Below are 14,725 nucleotides of genomic sequence, written 5' to 3'. Positions count from 1 at the left end.
ATTAAATTAACTAGTACACAATGTAACACACCCTTAAAAGGAAAACCTCAAACCAAACTAAACCTGGTCTAATGTATGTTGTGCCAAATGGCAAACCTGGCCTCATTTCTACTGTGTCAAGTCCAAAACCTTCTGTGGAGTTTGCTTTCTGTTTGTCCCCTTTCTTGGTTTCTGCTTTCTCCTATCTTGCTTGTTGTGGTTTAATATGGAAGCGTTCCCAGATAATATTGTCTTTAATTACCATATCAATTTCTACACCTATATGTAGTGTGCTGTGCATTTGTTATTTGAAAATGTACAGGTAGTAAGTCTGAGGTATTAAAGTCTGCTAAATTGTAATTTAGTTCTTAAAAGTAAAATTTTATTATGGAACTCTCTTCTCAGTCTTCCATGCTGCCTCCTGATGTCACTAACCTCTGAGGAGAGCTTTTAAAATCATAGTGTTTTCAAAGCTGTCAAAATAAAACTGAGTGTAACTTTTTTCTTGTGATCTAGGGTTGTTACCTGCTTTTGGAAGTTTAGAAAGTGAAACATTTTCTGTGGATTTAGTGGGCTGAACCAGCTCACTGTGGGGTCGAACAACATTATTGCTGGTGCAAGGGGTTTGGTCAGCAAACTTAGTGTATGGAGACAGGAAAGCCTTTGAACTATAGCTCCCCACAGTTTCCTGTTTTTCCAGTTGCAGTATCAGTGCATGTTTATGCTCAAATTAACAGAAAATTGGGATTTATAACATCAACTCAGCTAGGGTATTCTGATAGACTACTGATGCATAACTGCTGCTTCTGGAAGACAAAATTACCTCTTGGTTGGTTAGAGTGCTCTCCTGAGCTTCTCACATCACATTGCTCCTGAATACCTGCCTTACTGCATCACGCCAAGTTGAATATCATGGTGTCAAAAATACAGCTTGCAACACCCTCAGTTGAGTGCAGCCAAGGTAATGTATATGTTTATAGTGATGTGAAGATCAGGTTCATGACCATCTGAAGAACCTGAAGTGTTCAAGTCCGTGGGACCCAATGGGAAATACCCACAGGTGCTGAGTGAACTGGTGGATGATGTTGCTAGGCCACTCTCCATCATGTTCCAAAGGTCATGGCAGTCCGGGGAAGTCCCCACTGAGTGGAATAGGGGAAACATAACTCCCATTTTCAAGAAGGGAAAGAGGGATGATGCAGGGAACTATAGGCCAGTCAGTCTCACTTCTGTGTCTGGTAAGATCATGGAGCAGATCCCCTGGAGGCACTGCTGAAGCAAAAGAATAATGAGGTGATTGGGCACAATCAGAACCAAGGGCAAATCCTGCCTGACAAACCTGGTGGCCCTCTATGACAAGGTCACAGCATTAATAGATGAAGGCTGAGCAACTGACTTCATTTACCTGGACCTACATAGCCAGCAGGTTGAGGGATGTGATTCTCCCCCTCTATTCTGCACTGGTGAGACCCCACCTGGAGTACTATGTCCAGTTCTGAAGCCCCTATTACAGGAAGGATCAGGACATGCTGGAACATGTCCAGAGAAGGGCCATAAGGGCTGGAGCGCCTCTCCTGTGAGGACAGACTGAGAGAGTTGGGACTGTTCAGTCTGGAGAAGAGAAGGCTCCAAGGAGACCGACCTTTCAGTATCTTAAGAAGGCCTACCAGAAAGCTGGGGAGGAACATTTTAGGGTGTCAGGTAGTGATAGGACTAGGGGGAATGGGGCAAAGCTAGAAGTGAGTAGATTCAGACTGGATGTTAGGAAGAAGTTCTTCACCATGAGGGTGGTGAGACACTGGAACAGGTTGCCCAGGGAGGTGGTGTAAGCCCTATCCCTGGAGGTTTTTAAGGCCAGGCTGGATGTGGCGCTGGGCAACCTGATCTAGTTGTGAGGTGTCCCTGCCCATGGCAGGGGGGTTGGAACTAGATGATCCTTGTGATCCATTCCAACCCTAACAATTCTATGATTCTATGTATTTTCAAGAGTTTATCACCTTATGTAAAGGGATTGGGGGCAAACCCTCTGCCCACCTGAACCATCCTCTGCTACCAAGAATGTGCTGGGTTGAGGCAGCCCCCTTCCCCACCCCTGGCAACAATAAACACTCAGACAAACGGATTGCAAAAGTGATGGAAAGTTTAAATAGAAAGCAGTGAACTTTTACAGAAAAGCAAAAGCACAGTGACAAGAAAAAAAAAAATTCCCAAAACAGACCCAGAGAGATCCCATCCCTACCTGAGGGTACACCCGAGACCCTCAGGGCTCCTTCTTCCCCCTCCCACTGCTAGGCTAGTCTCAGCTGGCCAGATCTGAGACTGCCCATCCCCCCGTGGCCTTGGGCCTAGCCAGGCCCAAAGCCAGGAGACATCTCCTCCAGTTACCGGCTGACGGAGGAGGAAGAAAAGAGAACGTGCTAGACTCCGCACTGCATCTTATAGTGGTGCAAAGGATTGTGGTATGAAATACTACATAATTTCCTGTGTCCACCCCTCTGGGCTGGACTTCTGGACACAGGAAGTAAACATTGCAGGGGGGCACCCAGCTCAAACTGTAACACCTTAGTTCTGAAACTGTTAACAATTTTGCCATATTCAGAGATTCAGAACTAAATCATATATCTTTCTTGTAGTGCTCTGTGTTAATCATGTCAGGTATTAAAAAAATACAATACAATACAATTCTCCTAGTTGTGTGAATGACAATACTGCAAACAAAGGGGATTGGGGGGATTGTACTTACTCATGTATCACAATTGATTGTACGTTATGTCTAAAGAAAAAGTGAACTCCAACTGAAAAGTTTCTGGAGCATTTGTATGATCTCTTTCACAAACATGTGCCTTCTCCCGAGGTGTTTATTACCCTCAGCTCAGACACTAAGATAGCACTTTCCTTTATCCAGCCATGATACTAGAATCATAAAATCTTCACTTGGAAAAGTCTGCCAAGATCGTTGCATCCAACCTAAAATCTATCACTGCCAAGTCCACCACTAAACTATGTGCCTCAGCACCACATCTATACCTTTTTAAATACCTCTGGAGATGGTGACTCAAATGCTTCCCTGGACAGCCTGCTTCAGTGCTTGACAACTCTTTCAGTGAAGAAGTTTTTCCTAATGTCCAATCTAAACCTCCTCTGGCACAACTTGAGGCTATTTCCTCATGTTCTATTACTTGGGAGATGCCCACCTTGCTACAACATCCTCCCATGTAGTTGAAGAAAGCAATATGGTCTTCCCTAAGCTTCTTTTCTCCAGATTAAACAACTTCAGTTATCTCAACTTCTCCTCATAAGACGTGTTCTGCAGATCTTTCACCAGCTTCATTGTCCTTCTCTGGACAGGCTCCAGGAACTCAATATTTTTCTTGTAGTGAGGGGCTTGAAACTGATCCCACTCTTCAGGGTGTGGCCTCACCAGTGCAGAGCATAGGGAAACAATCACTTCCCTGGCCCTGCTGGTCACACTATTGCTGATGGAGGCTAGGATCCTGTTGGCCTTCTTGGCTACCGGGGCACATGCTGGTTGATGTTCAGCCGGGTGCTCATCAACGTGCATAGGTCTTTGCTGAGCAGCTTTTCCAGACAGCCCATGCTTGGAGCATTCATGGGGTTGTTGTAACCCAAGTGCAGGACCCAGAACTTGGCCTCAGTGAATCTCATACAGTTAGCCTCAGCCCATCAATCCAGCCTGTGTTTTGGCTGTCGCAGTAAGTTGTGGGAAAAGCTGCTGTTCCAATGATTTTCCCTTTGTTTGGATTATAGAAACAAAGTTGTAAAGGAAGAATGGTACTCTGTGCTATGGATAAAACCACAGCAAACTGTTACTTGCACTGAGGTCTATGTGCATGCTATTAGTTTGCATATACTTGGGCCTTAAAGACTGCATCTTCAAAAAAGCAATTTGATTCACTTGAGGTTCATGAGGTCACTTTTCTTCCTTTATTCTTGGGGGAAAACAGCCTCTTGTTAGGCCATTTGTTTCTTTTAATAAGAAAATTATCTTCTACCTCATTATGTAGTAATTTAACTTGTATCTAGATCTATTAAAAAAGTATTTGATGCTATGTTTTTATTTCATTCTTTGCATTCTTCCATCCCCTAAAAATATCTTCCATTTTTTCTATCAGTTTAGAATTATTGAATTACAAACTTTGTCCATGGAGTTCTAATTCCAAACTTCTCAAATACTTTTAAAATCTTTCTCCTGAAGAAATGACATGTTGATTTATTCTTCTTTATTCTGAAAAAGTATTGTCTCTAATAATTGTGTGATAAATGTTATCTTTGTTGCATAAAATATTTTTTTACTTCCTGATCTGTTAGCGTATGTTTTTTAACCTCCTCACAGAAAGAAATCAAAAGTTCTGTGATGTAATGACTGTCTGTCCATTTCCATGTCCTGTATCCAGCGAAATGGACCCAGACCTGGATGGGGGCTTCATGTGTTACAGCTTCTTAATAAAAGAATGATTCTTTTCCTATAAAGGAAGTAGTTAGCAATTAGTCACAGGGCAGGAGTATCACCTATGTAGTTCACGTTATAAAAATTAAACCCACAGCGTTATATATGTGTCAGAAATTTCATGTTGGCTTGATGGCATTCCATTGTGAAGGATCTTCAAGAATATTGTCATTAATTACTCTTTCTGATATTGGAGTACTGAATTTATTTTTACCGGAATCTGTATTAGAATAGAGATTATGTAGACTTTTATACTGTGTACTGAGGTTTAGATTTGGTGCATTTAATCTGTTCTCTTACTATTATTGGAAGCTGCAGTGGTGATTGTGTCTTGCAGTGGTGTGAAATCCACAAGATCGTGATGGTAGTAATTTCTAATAGGTATGTTACAGTAAATTGATTTTGTTCTCATGGTTTTCAGCATATAAATACATGGTTTGGGTATGAGGATGCAGGGTTGGAGGTAATTTGAAAAATAAGATAGGGTTTTTTTCAAGGTATGAAAAGAGGTTTATATTGGTAAATGCTGCCTTCTTTCCATGGGGAGAAAAAGTTTCTAATTTTACATGTACAGTAGTGGGCTCTTAATTGTTCCTGCCCTGGAGAAAGATACTGGTCTTACAAAGCGTGAGTGTTTTAAAATGTTATCTTGGTATTTAGCAACCGTCACAAAACAGCTAACATGAGTTACTCCTTGCAAACAGAAAGCAGACTCCTAAATCATTCCTATGCCATTCTGCAAGTCCATGTTGTGTTTTACTGAGCTACAGTATTGCCTGTGGTTCTGGATTTCCCATCCTGGAAGGATGCAGACAGATAAGAGTTGGCAGGAGTGGTGTGGGCAACCAGCAGTGCAGAATGGCTTGCAGCAAGGCAGACCAGGCTTTGATGGGGTGTGAAGCAAAGAAAGTCTTGTTTGAGAGATCTGTAGAATCACAGGTCACAGGATGCCACAGGTGTAATCAGATTAAATTCATACTGTACAGATCCAAAATAAAATAAATTTTCTTACAATATGTCTTTAAAAATGGAACTCAGAGAATATTGTGAATCCTAAAGGATGATGGCTGAGGTTTATAAACCAAAATCTAACAGCCCTCCTACCCCACTGAAGTATGAGGAAGAAACCCACATGCTAGTCTTTTAAAAGAAAAATACCACTACTGATTCAAGAAATGTTTAATTTATTGGTTACTGAAGGCCAAGAGTATACTCCATCATTATATCTGTTATGACTTGGTTTTCATAGAATCATAGAATGGCATAGGTTGGAAGGGATCTTAGAGGTCATCTACTCCAACCTCCGTGCCATGGGCAGGGGTGTTTTCTGTCATTCATGTCTTCTGTTGCTCACCGTGAAAGATAAGGTAATAGGGGAGATAGAATTAAAGTCTAACTTTGGTAGTTCTTGTAACTTTTATGTATTTTTTTCTAGTCAAGGATGATTCTGTGATCACTGAGCATTGCCAGCTATGTCTTTGCATAGCATTGCAAACAACAGAAATACCTTAAATAGATCAACTAAGTTTATCTCTCTGTTCTGCATGTGCAAGTTACTGGTATATCATTTAACTGAGGGGAAGAGAAGACTAATATTCACTCAAAAATATGAAATATTAGAAATATTGGTATCAGCCAATTTTGAAATTGGTACAATTATTGAGACTTCTTGCATTGGAAATTGGGTCATCAATCTTCCAAAAAGTTTTGGTGACAACATTAATTTCCAAAACACAGTAATTTTATTCCTATTATCAAATAAAATGTTATAAATAGTTCCCTTTGTGTTTTCAGAAACAGGTAACCAACTGGAGCTTTTTAAGGATGTGTTAAAGCTACTTTTGATGTGATCAAACTGGACTTTGGAAACATTTCCTTTGGTAGATGTGTTCTTTCTGTATAGCTGCTTTCCCTTTATGTTCAGAGATATGACTCAATCTTTTTTGTACTTGTGTTGAATTACAAAAAATACATGCATGCCTGCTTGCATTTGAAAGAACAAAATTCACATAAATACATGTACACCTTGTAATGTATTTTCTTTTAATGTATTTTGCTAGATCACATCACTGATATTCTGTTAGTCTTAAGGTCACAAGGTGTTTTTTTTGACATCCAAAGAAAATAGGATGAGGTTCTTTGATCTTCAGAACTGAATGTCTAAGTCTGCTCACTGCTTGTATATATAGGATGCTGGTGATGTATTTTGTAGCAAGGCTTTTATTTCTCAGACTATGCCATACTGATAGTCGTCTTACTGAATTGGAATATAAATGTAATTGATATAGGACTTAATGGTTTAGTTAGTCTGTCAACTGATTTATGAAATGTAGGTAGGAGATTTTGTATTCTTAATAATTCAGGACATTTTATTGAATGTTGTGCAACGGTCTGGTGTCACATTCTTCATTCATTCTAATTGTTTGTTTTGTTTCCTCTTAGATGAACCCACTCCTAAAGAAGTCAGCAGGGTAAGTGCTGCTCTCTAAAAAAGAATTGAGTCTCTGAGACCCACTGTTCACTTGAGATGATTTTTGTGCAATCTCTGGCTAAGATCTGACTCTCTTCCCTAGACATAGTGGATCTCCAGAGAGGGGGGTGGGGGGAAATGCAAACTGACAAGAGAACAGTTAATAAGGGAAATAAGTATCAAGAACATTTGATTGGCAGAAAGTTTACATTAACAAATTTGGATTTCCTATATTTCTACTTTCCTGATCGAGATTTAAAAAGATAATTCACAGAAAATCATGGGCACAGCAGCAAGACTAGTTAATCAGCGCTACTGCCTCAAAAGTGTAAGAGGAAAGAAAAGAAAGAATATACCCTATCTAATAATTCCTTTTGAGATGTGTTGTGGGTACAGATGAGCTAAAGTCTTTAATTTGAAATATTTTGTAGTGTACTGCATGAAATGTAATGTAAAATCTTTAAGATAAACATACGCATGAATAAATTCCTGACTCTAGCCTCACATGTCATTGGCTCTCTGTCTTGGAGAATAGTTATGGGGATCTGTTAGAAACTACAGCCTTTGCAGCGAATGGAAAACAGTAGTACAGGACACTGTTGTTCACAGATACGTCCATTCAGCCTGAAGCACCCAAATGTTATTTCATGCAGAGGAGGGAGCCACTTACAGCTTCCTGAACTGGAATCACATCCCTGTATTATTCCTTTTCTCGACTATCTTGCATAGACAATTTAATATTTTCAGAAGAAACTCAGTAGTGTCAGACATATTAAAAATAAGGCTGGTTGAAACACTGTAATAGCTGTCTTAAGTGGTCTTACTCTCAGTAGAAGTCATATGGAACACATTAGGGTATAGAAGGAGTGAGAAAATGCTAGTGGTGGAAACCTCTGGTAGCCCTGAGAGCAGGTGGTTGGTGTAAGGAAGAACTGAAGTTCACCTCTTGTGAGATTACACGAAAGATTATGTGATGTCTAAAATTATTGTTTTCAAGCAGAAGGTCTCAATATATGTGATGTGCTACACATGTATATGGAATGTAGGTGAAAATGAATGATTTAGTAATTAAATTATACCATGCTTTTTGGTCACTCCTTACTGTTCAACAATTATGGCAGTTGAGTAAATACCTATTGGTGAAACTGCAGATTATTGTTATCAGTGTATCTGTTTATATTGTTTTGATTTCAAAATAATTAAACATCTGCCCAAAAATTTCATTCATTTGGTAAATAGATTCACATTTTACCTAAACTAATACTCTGTAAAATGAAGTAACAAAATAATCTAGGTTACCACGTTTGAGTCCTTCAATGCAAAAAAACCAAGCTCTGGAACCCTGATGCCTCTTGAATCTGCCCTGCCAATCACCCCCTCTGAGTCTCACACATGCTGGTCCCAGCTGTCTCAGCCCTTTCATATACCTAGTGACTCAGAGTTTTCCAGAAGATGGCTGGGCTGTCACCTTCGAGTCCTGGAATCAGGGAGTGCAGATGATACTAAAGATGTTCTTAAGATATTCTCCCTTAGTTCTTTTAGCTATCAGTCATTGTGTACTTGCTGTGTATACCATGTTACATTACTTTTTTTCCTCTTTTTTTTAATGTGCAATATTTGAGTTACTTGAGGGCAATCAGTACTGCACAATACTGCAAATGTACTAAATATTTGTTATAGCTTTCTTGAATAATGCCATATATTATAATTTAGATCATTGTAATGCATCCTCTTTTCTTCAGCAGTAGCTCAAACAGATGTCAGTTTAATTAAAAACTGAATGTAAATTAGTATTTAAATTGGGAAAGTTCTATACGTGGATAATGTTTTTTCAGTCAAAAAGACATGTTTATGCCGACTGAAGAATGATGAGCTTTGAAGTCATCAAGTAGTGCAATTTTATTGCAGAATTTAATCAACAACTGTTTTAAAACACTATATTAGTAAGGAGACAATATAGAAATTTGCTAAAAAAAAGATGGATTTTTGTCACAGGATTAATTTTTTTCCATCTTTCAATCCTGGGTAGAGTGAAAACATTTAAACATTCATAGTCATATGCTGTGACATCAGTTGCTTCAATAAACTCCTTTTCAACAGAATTAGATTGGGGTAGGATAGTTGTAGTTAAATTTATTTAACCCCTTCCCTCCCAAAAAGCCTCACTTTTTTTTTTCTTTATATACGTGCAAGTTTGTAAGATTGTTTTAGGGCCTCTGAATACCGAACTGTCATTCATTTGCCCTTTTGTGTTGTTTTTTTTCAGTCAGCGAAATGCAGTGGGATGAGTGGCATCCAAATTTTTAAAAATCTTTTTATTCTTGAGTTATTAGAAGGAAATTTCAGTATTTTAAACTATTTGTATTGAAGTTTCAGTCTTTGAATATTGAAGAAGTTCTGAAAACTCCTGTTGCACCTGAACTGCATTTTGCATCTTTTGCGTTCTTAGCAGCTTAGCAGAAGAATGAAAATAAAGTAGCTATGAGTATTAAATTGCATGTTTTTGAAATGAGAGTAGGAGAAACCTTCCACATATTTTAAAAATTGGGAATTGTACTGAAAAGGAGCTTTTCAGAGTTTGTTATTTTAAAATCTGGTCTACTAATGGCAAATTCATCAACATTTTGGTGTTCAGAAAGACCTGACATAGTAGCTGAAAGATGGGCAGTGGGGGGGGAGGGTAAAGGGGGGGGGGAGAAGGGGGGTGCGGGGAGAGTGGGAGGAGAGAAAAAAAGGACAATTTCACAAATTCTGTATACTGTTTTTGGCATAAAGGCAACTCTGATTACAAGATACCTCATGAGCATCTATGACCAAACAGTGAACCTGTGACCTTTTTTCTACATGCCAGATTCCAGTATTTAGGAAATATATGTAACTGGGGACAGAATCTCCTTTTCATGTGATGTTGTATTGGGAACATCCTTGGAAATGCTGAATTTCTTCTGCTTACTGATTGCACAGATGTATGCTGGCTGATCCTACTGATTCTAGCTACAGAGTGGTTTTCTGGACAAGGGGATTGCAAAATAACTCCAGCTACTGTACTGTTTTGATGAAGAAAACTTTAGCTGAATTTTTTACTCCATTTTTGCTGTTTTATCCACAAAAGAAGCAGTATCATTTATATCTAGACTAAAGATACATTTCTTTTATAGTACTAGTGAAAACTGTGCATTGGAGACATGTTATTCTTTTCAGCTGGCAAAAATGACCCCATTCCTACATGAACTATAGACAGGATTTTGTTCTGCATGCTGCTCCCATGATCACAATGTGCTCTTTCGTACCTGCTCTTTTGTACCTGATTCTGAAATTTAAAGAAAATATTTTCTGTTCCTGATACAATCACAGTGAAATTAGCTGTTGTTGATTTAGCTTAATGACTTTCCATTCCATGTTTACTTAAACAAGACTTCAGTGAAGCTGCCCTTTGGCAAGTTCCTTTGCTTTGTAAACTCTGGTGATGCCAACAGCAATTGACTTTGCAGAAGTTTACCATATACACACCAGAAAATTATTACCTAACAAGTGACTAGCTCATTTACAGTACTTTATTCTTGGAAACAGGAATAATACTTTAATCCTTTCTTTTCCCCTTTTTGGACTTGGAGCTTTTGGCAGCTGCCTTGGCAGCAGCTAGCACCCAGCACAGTATGTCACTGACAGTTACAGAATTAGCAAGTGTGTTTTCAGTACAAAGTTGCAGTAATTGCATGTATCTTCACCATCCAACTGATAATAAAAGTTTGGGGTTTTGTGACACATTGTCAAAGCAAGCTCATTCTTTGTAGTATTTCTTTACAAAAGATGGGATTTGCATGTTTTCACCCAGTCCCAGAACTGAAGACTGTGACAAATAAATCAAAAAGTTAGAGGAACTAGAACAAACATATATATTTAGCCTTTAGAAGTGATGCAAGTGGCATTGCACCCATTATCATGGTGCTTGTATAAGCTGATTTCTTTATAAAGAAAATCCTGTGGATACTTTGGTAGTAAAAAGCAACAGTGGTAGGAAAATGAGGAGGTTTATTTTTAATTTTGTACATGCTGTCTTCAGAGTGGTTGCAAGTGAAGTATTAGGAAGGAATTTGATTTTATAAAAAGCTTTTTAAAAAGAGGAGCAGTATTCAGCCTTGTCAACTTGAAATCAAACTTACGCTGTTTTATTATATAATCGGGAGAGGTGATATAATTGAGATAATTATGAAGTTTATGAGCCTTATCGTTATTAACAGTTTATATTGTTACTTCTATATAATCCAATATTCTTTTCTTGTAAACCAAGCCTTTACTATTTATTATGTCTTTTTCGTATTACTAGTGAAGTAATTTATTTCAGTGTTACTGTTTGGTAACAGAGAAGGAACTGAGGGAAAGATTAGAATTGGTTGCTGGTAAATGGGGGCTATTTGTCAAAAAGCTTCACGTAGGGAAGATGTTCACCATCTTCAAGGCTTAGAAATCAGTTCCAAAAACAGGCTTGTAAATGTGTGCCTTGAAAATTAGTGAACCCTTTCCATACAAAGTGGTCTTCATCTTTAGATATAATAGGGCCTCTCCTGCATTATGCCATCTCGTATTTTCCCTCCTTTGCTTTTGTGAACAGCATTTGATGTGTGAACCAGCAGTTTACAAATACCTGTGTGTATGGTGCAGCAGTGCTAAATCCTATTTACTGAGCAGCTTCTGACGCATGTTTTCCCTACTCAAAACAAGAATAATAGATGTCAGGCAAATGCGTGCAGAAGCAGTTTCCTCTGAGGCTACATACAAGCATTGAAACTAATCACCAAGTTTAAACAAAACCGGTTACTCTTGCCAGCTCTGGTTACCTTTCCTGATTTTCTGGAGGTGAGAGATTTTTCTGAGCTTCCTCTCCAGATTCACAGCTTCTTTGAAAGTCAGCGTTGTACTATAAGCTTCCTAACCACATTCCCTCTAACTTTATGTTTCAGTCTGAGGGTTTGATGTCCTTTGGCTCAGCATTTCCACCTTGAAGCGAGCAAGCAGTTTTATTCCTTTCTGTAGGGTGTTGGTGGTGGTTTTTTTTCATTTGTTGTGTTTTTGTTGTTTTTTTGTTGGTTTGGTGTTTTTTATGAAGTCCAGATGCATATTTTGGTTCTTCACATGTCCAGTTTAGACATATTTTCAGTGTTATTAGGACACAGTTATTTCTTAATCATATGCACCCAAAAAGGAGAAACATTAGTTTCATTGCAAGATGTGAACTAGCCATCAGTGCAGCTAAACAATGCAAAATAATTGCCATACCTACAGAAGGTACATGTAAATACACATATGTATCAAACAGGTACATCATCTAACCTACATACACATCAAAATGACCTGAAAAAGTTTGTGTCTATTGCCCATTATTAGTTAAATTAGTTATTACTTATTAAATATTTTTGCTTTCTTTTTATAAGCATTTCTTCCTTTATGCCCATTGGTCATCAGAAATGCAGTAACATTACTGCAACTAAAATACAATGATTTCTTGCATTTAAAGAAGTAGGTGACTATAGTAATACAAGATCCAGCCTTTTTTCTTTGTAAATTCAATGTCTGAATGCTCATTATGGTAAGGTGTAGTGATAGCTAGAATAGGTACTTTTTAAACAAGTTGTCTCTTACAAGCCTGCCTTTGCTTACAAGGGTCTGGATTTGGTTATTGATATGGTCTTCTCTGTGCATCCCTTTAGGGTTAGAGGGGGAAAAAGGAAAGAGAAGAGGCAAGAAGGTACTTCAGTTTTAAAACCTGCATATGATGTGGGCAAATAACATAATTGCCCCACAATTATTAAAAGTGTGATAGAATCATAGAATCATTCAGGCTGGAAAAGACTTCTAAGATCATCAACCCAACACTGCCATGACCATTAAACCTTGTCCTGAAGTGCCATATTGTGGTGGTTTGACCCTGGGTGGGGCTAGATGCCCACTGAAGCCACTCTATTGCTCCCCTTCTTAGATGGACAGGGGAGAGGGAAAATAAAGTGCAGCCCATGGGTCAGGATAGGAGCAATTTAATAGGTTGAAAAGCGAAAGCAGAGGCTGGGTTCAGAAGCAAGAGCTATGCTTGGCTGCTCTCCAAGAAGCAAGGCTTCAACACACTTAGTGGTTGCCCTGGGGAACAGACACCATCAATGAATGCCCAGATACTTCCTTCTTACACTTAGGTTTTACATCTGGGTTGACATCATATGGTGTGGAATACACCTTTGGTCAGCTTGGGTCAGCTGGACCATCTATGTGCCAAGATTTTGCCCATCTCTCATCCTGCTATTGGGGAGAGAGGAAGAATGTTGGAAAAGTTGGACTTGATGATCTTTGAGGTCTCTTCCAACCTTGGTGATTCGGTGATTCTGTGAAAAGCACAACTTTGGTGCTGTGTGAGCACTGCTTAGCAGTGGCCAAAACACTGGTCTGTTATCAACACCAACTACTATTGTAAAACACAGCACAACAAAAGAAGGTATGGCTAGAACTAACTCCATGTCAGCCAAGGCCTGTACACATGCCTACACATTTTTTAAACACCTTGAGCCATGGTGACTCCACCACTTCCGTGGGCAGCCCTGTTCCAATGCCTCACCACTCTTCCAGTAAAGAAGTTTTTCCTAATATTCAATCTAAACCTCCCCTGGCACAACCTGAGGCCATTTCCTCTTGTTCTATCTTTAGTTGCTAGGGATAAGAGACCAAGGTGTGAAAGGCTTTACTTTCCAGAATATAAGCTATGGAGGGAACCAGAAAATTATATAGGGCAAATCTCTTAAATCAGTGTGATGACTGTTGATCTGGTTTTTTTTTAGTAATGCTGCCTGAAAGAAAGGGAATGATAATATATATATATATATATAAAATCAACTAAAGCATAAAAAAATTGGTTTATTTTTGTTACCGCAGTGCTTGTTTTCCAGCAGTACAATAGTGATGATGTTGGGAACTCTAACTCTTTTTATAAATGCAGTATTAATGGCATCAAGAACTTACATATGTAAGTCCTCATCACACATTCTTTCCATACAGCCTAGATGATGGTGAGACACAGGAAGGGCCCCTCGCCTTCCAGCTCATCTCATATGGCAAAAAAAGAGGGAGGGCTTGGGATTACACCAAGGGTTAGACCTGAAGCACTGATTATGAAGATTCATACTGCTTTCCCAGGACCTCTCTACATTTTAGTTTGGTAATACTTGAAAGGCTGGGTAAGGAGCCTTAAAATTTTAAGAAAATGCTTGGAGCTTGTTAGAAAAATTGGTCCTTACTTTCCAAAAAGTCTGTTTCCAAGGCATACTGATAACACTAGAGGCTACCTGCATCAATTGGCAGAGTTCTATCTTATGGTTGTCTGACATCCTCTGAAATCAGACTAACATGCCTAAATTACACATAAAAAATTAACAACATCGAGAGGAATCTTGCTGGTGTAGCCACCATGTTTTATGACTTTTATCTAAGTTCACAAATTTTTTTTTGTTTTGTTTGTTTCTCTGCTCATCCAATGAAGTTCTGCATCCCCAAAGTACCTTTGGCCATCTCTCTCTGCATTACATGGACTTGGGGCTGTTGAGTTATTCTAATCCCTTCTAGCCTGTGATAATGTCGTACACTGCAAGGTCTGTAAAAGGACATGTTTCTGTTGCAGAACCAGGCAATTGTTGCTGAGGAGAAAGAGCTCTGTAGTAGGGAGTAAGTATTACATAGAAACCTGCTATTCTTGTTGTCATTTAGAAGGTATTTAAAGAAGTTAGAGAATGGATCAGTTTGTGGATTATGTTGGCACTTACTGTTGCTCT

General features: G+C 38.8%; 1 protein-coding gene across 1 annotated transcript in view; it reads left to right on the top strand.

The window, feature by feature from the left end:
- PDE10A (phosphodiesterase 10A) overlaps positions 1–14,725 on the top strand; it is a 196,329-nt gene that overhangs the window by 109,679 nt on the left and 71,925 nt on the right. The window contains exon 3 of the mRNA XM_068153032.1: positions 6,890–6,918. Within this exon, the coding sequence (XP_068009133.1) occupies positions 6,890–6,918 (29 nt within the window). The remainder of the gene's footprint in view (positions 1–6,889; positions 6,919–14,725) is intronic.

The sequence above is a fragment of the Melanerpes formicivorus genome, unplaced genomic scaffold (genome assembly GCF_026170545.1).
Source record: "Melanerpes formicivorus ecotype bairdi unplaced genomic scaffold, bMelFor1.0.p_v2 SCAF_2, whole genome shotgun sequence".
NCBI lineage: Eukaryota > Metazoa > Chordata > Aves > Piciformes > Picidae > Melanerpes > Melanerpes formicivorus.
The sequence above is the reverse complement of the archived record's forward strand: the minus strand, read 5'-3'. Positions and strand labels throughout refer to the sequence as shown.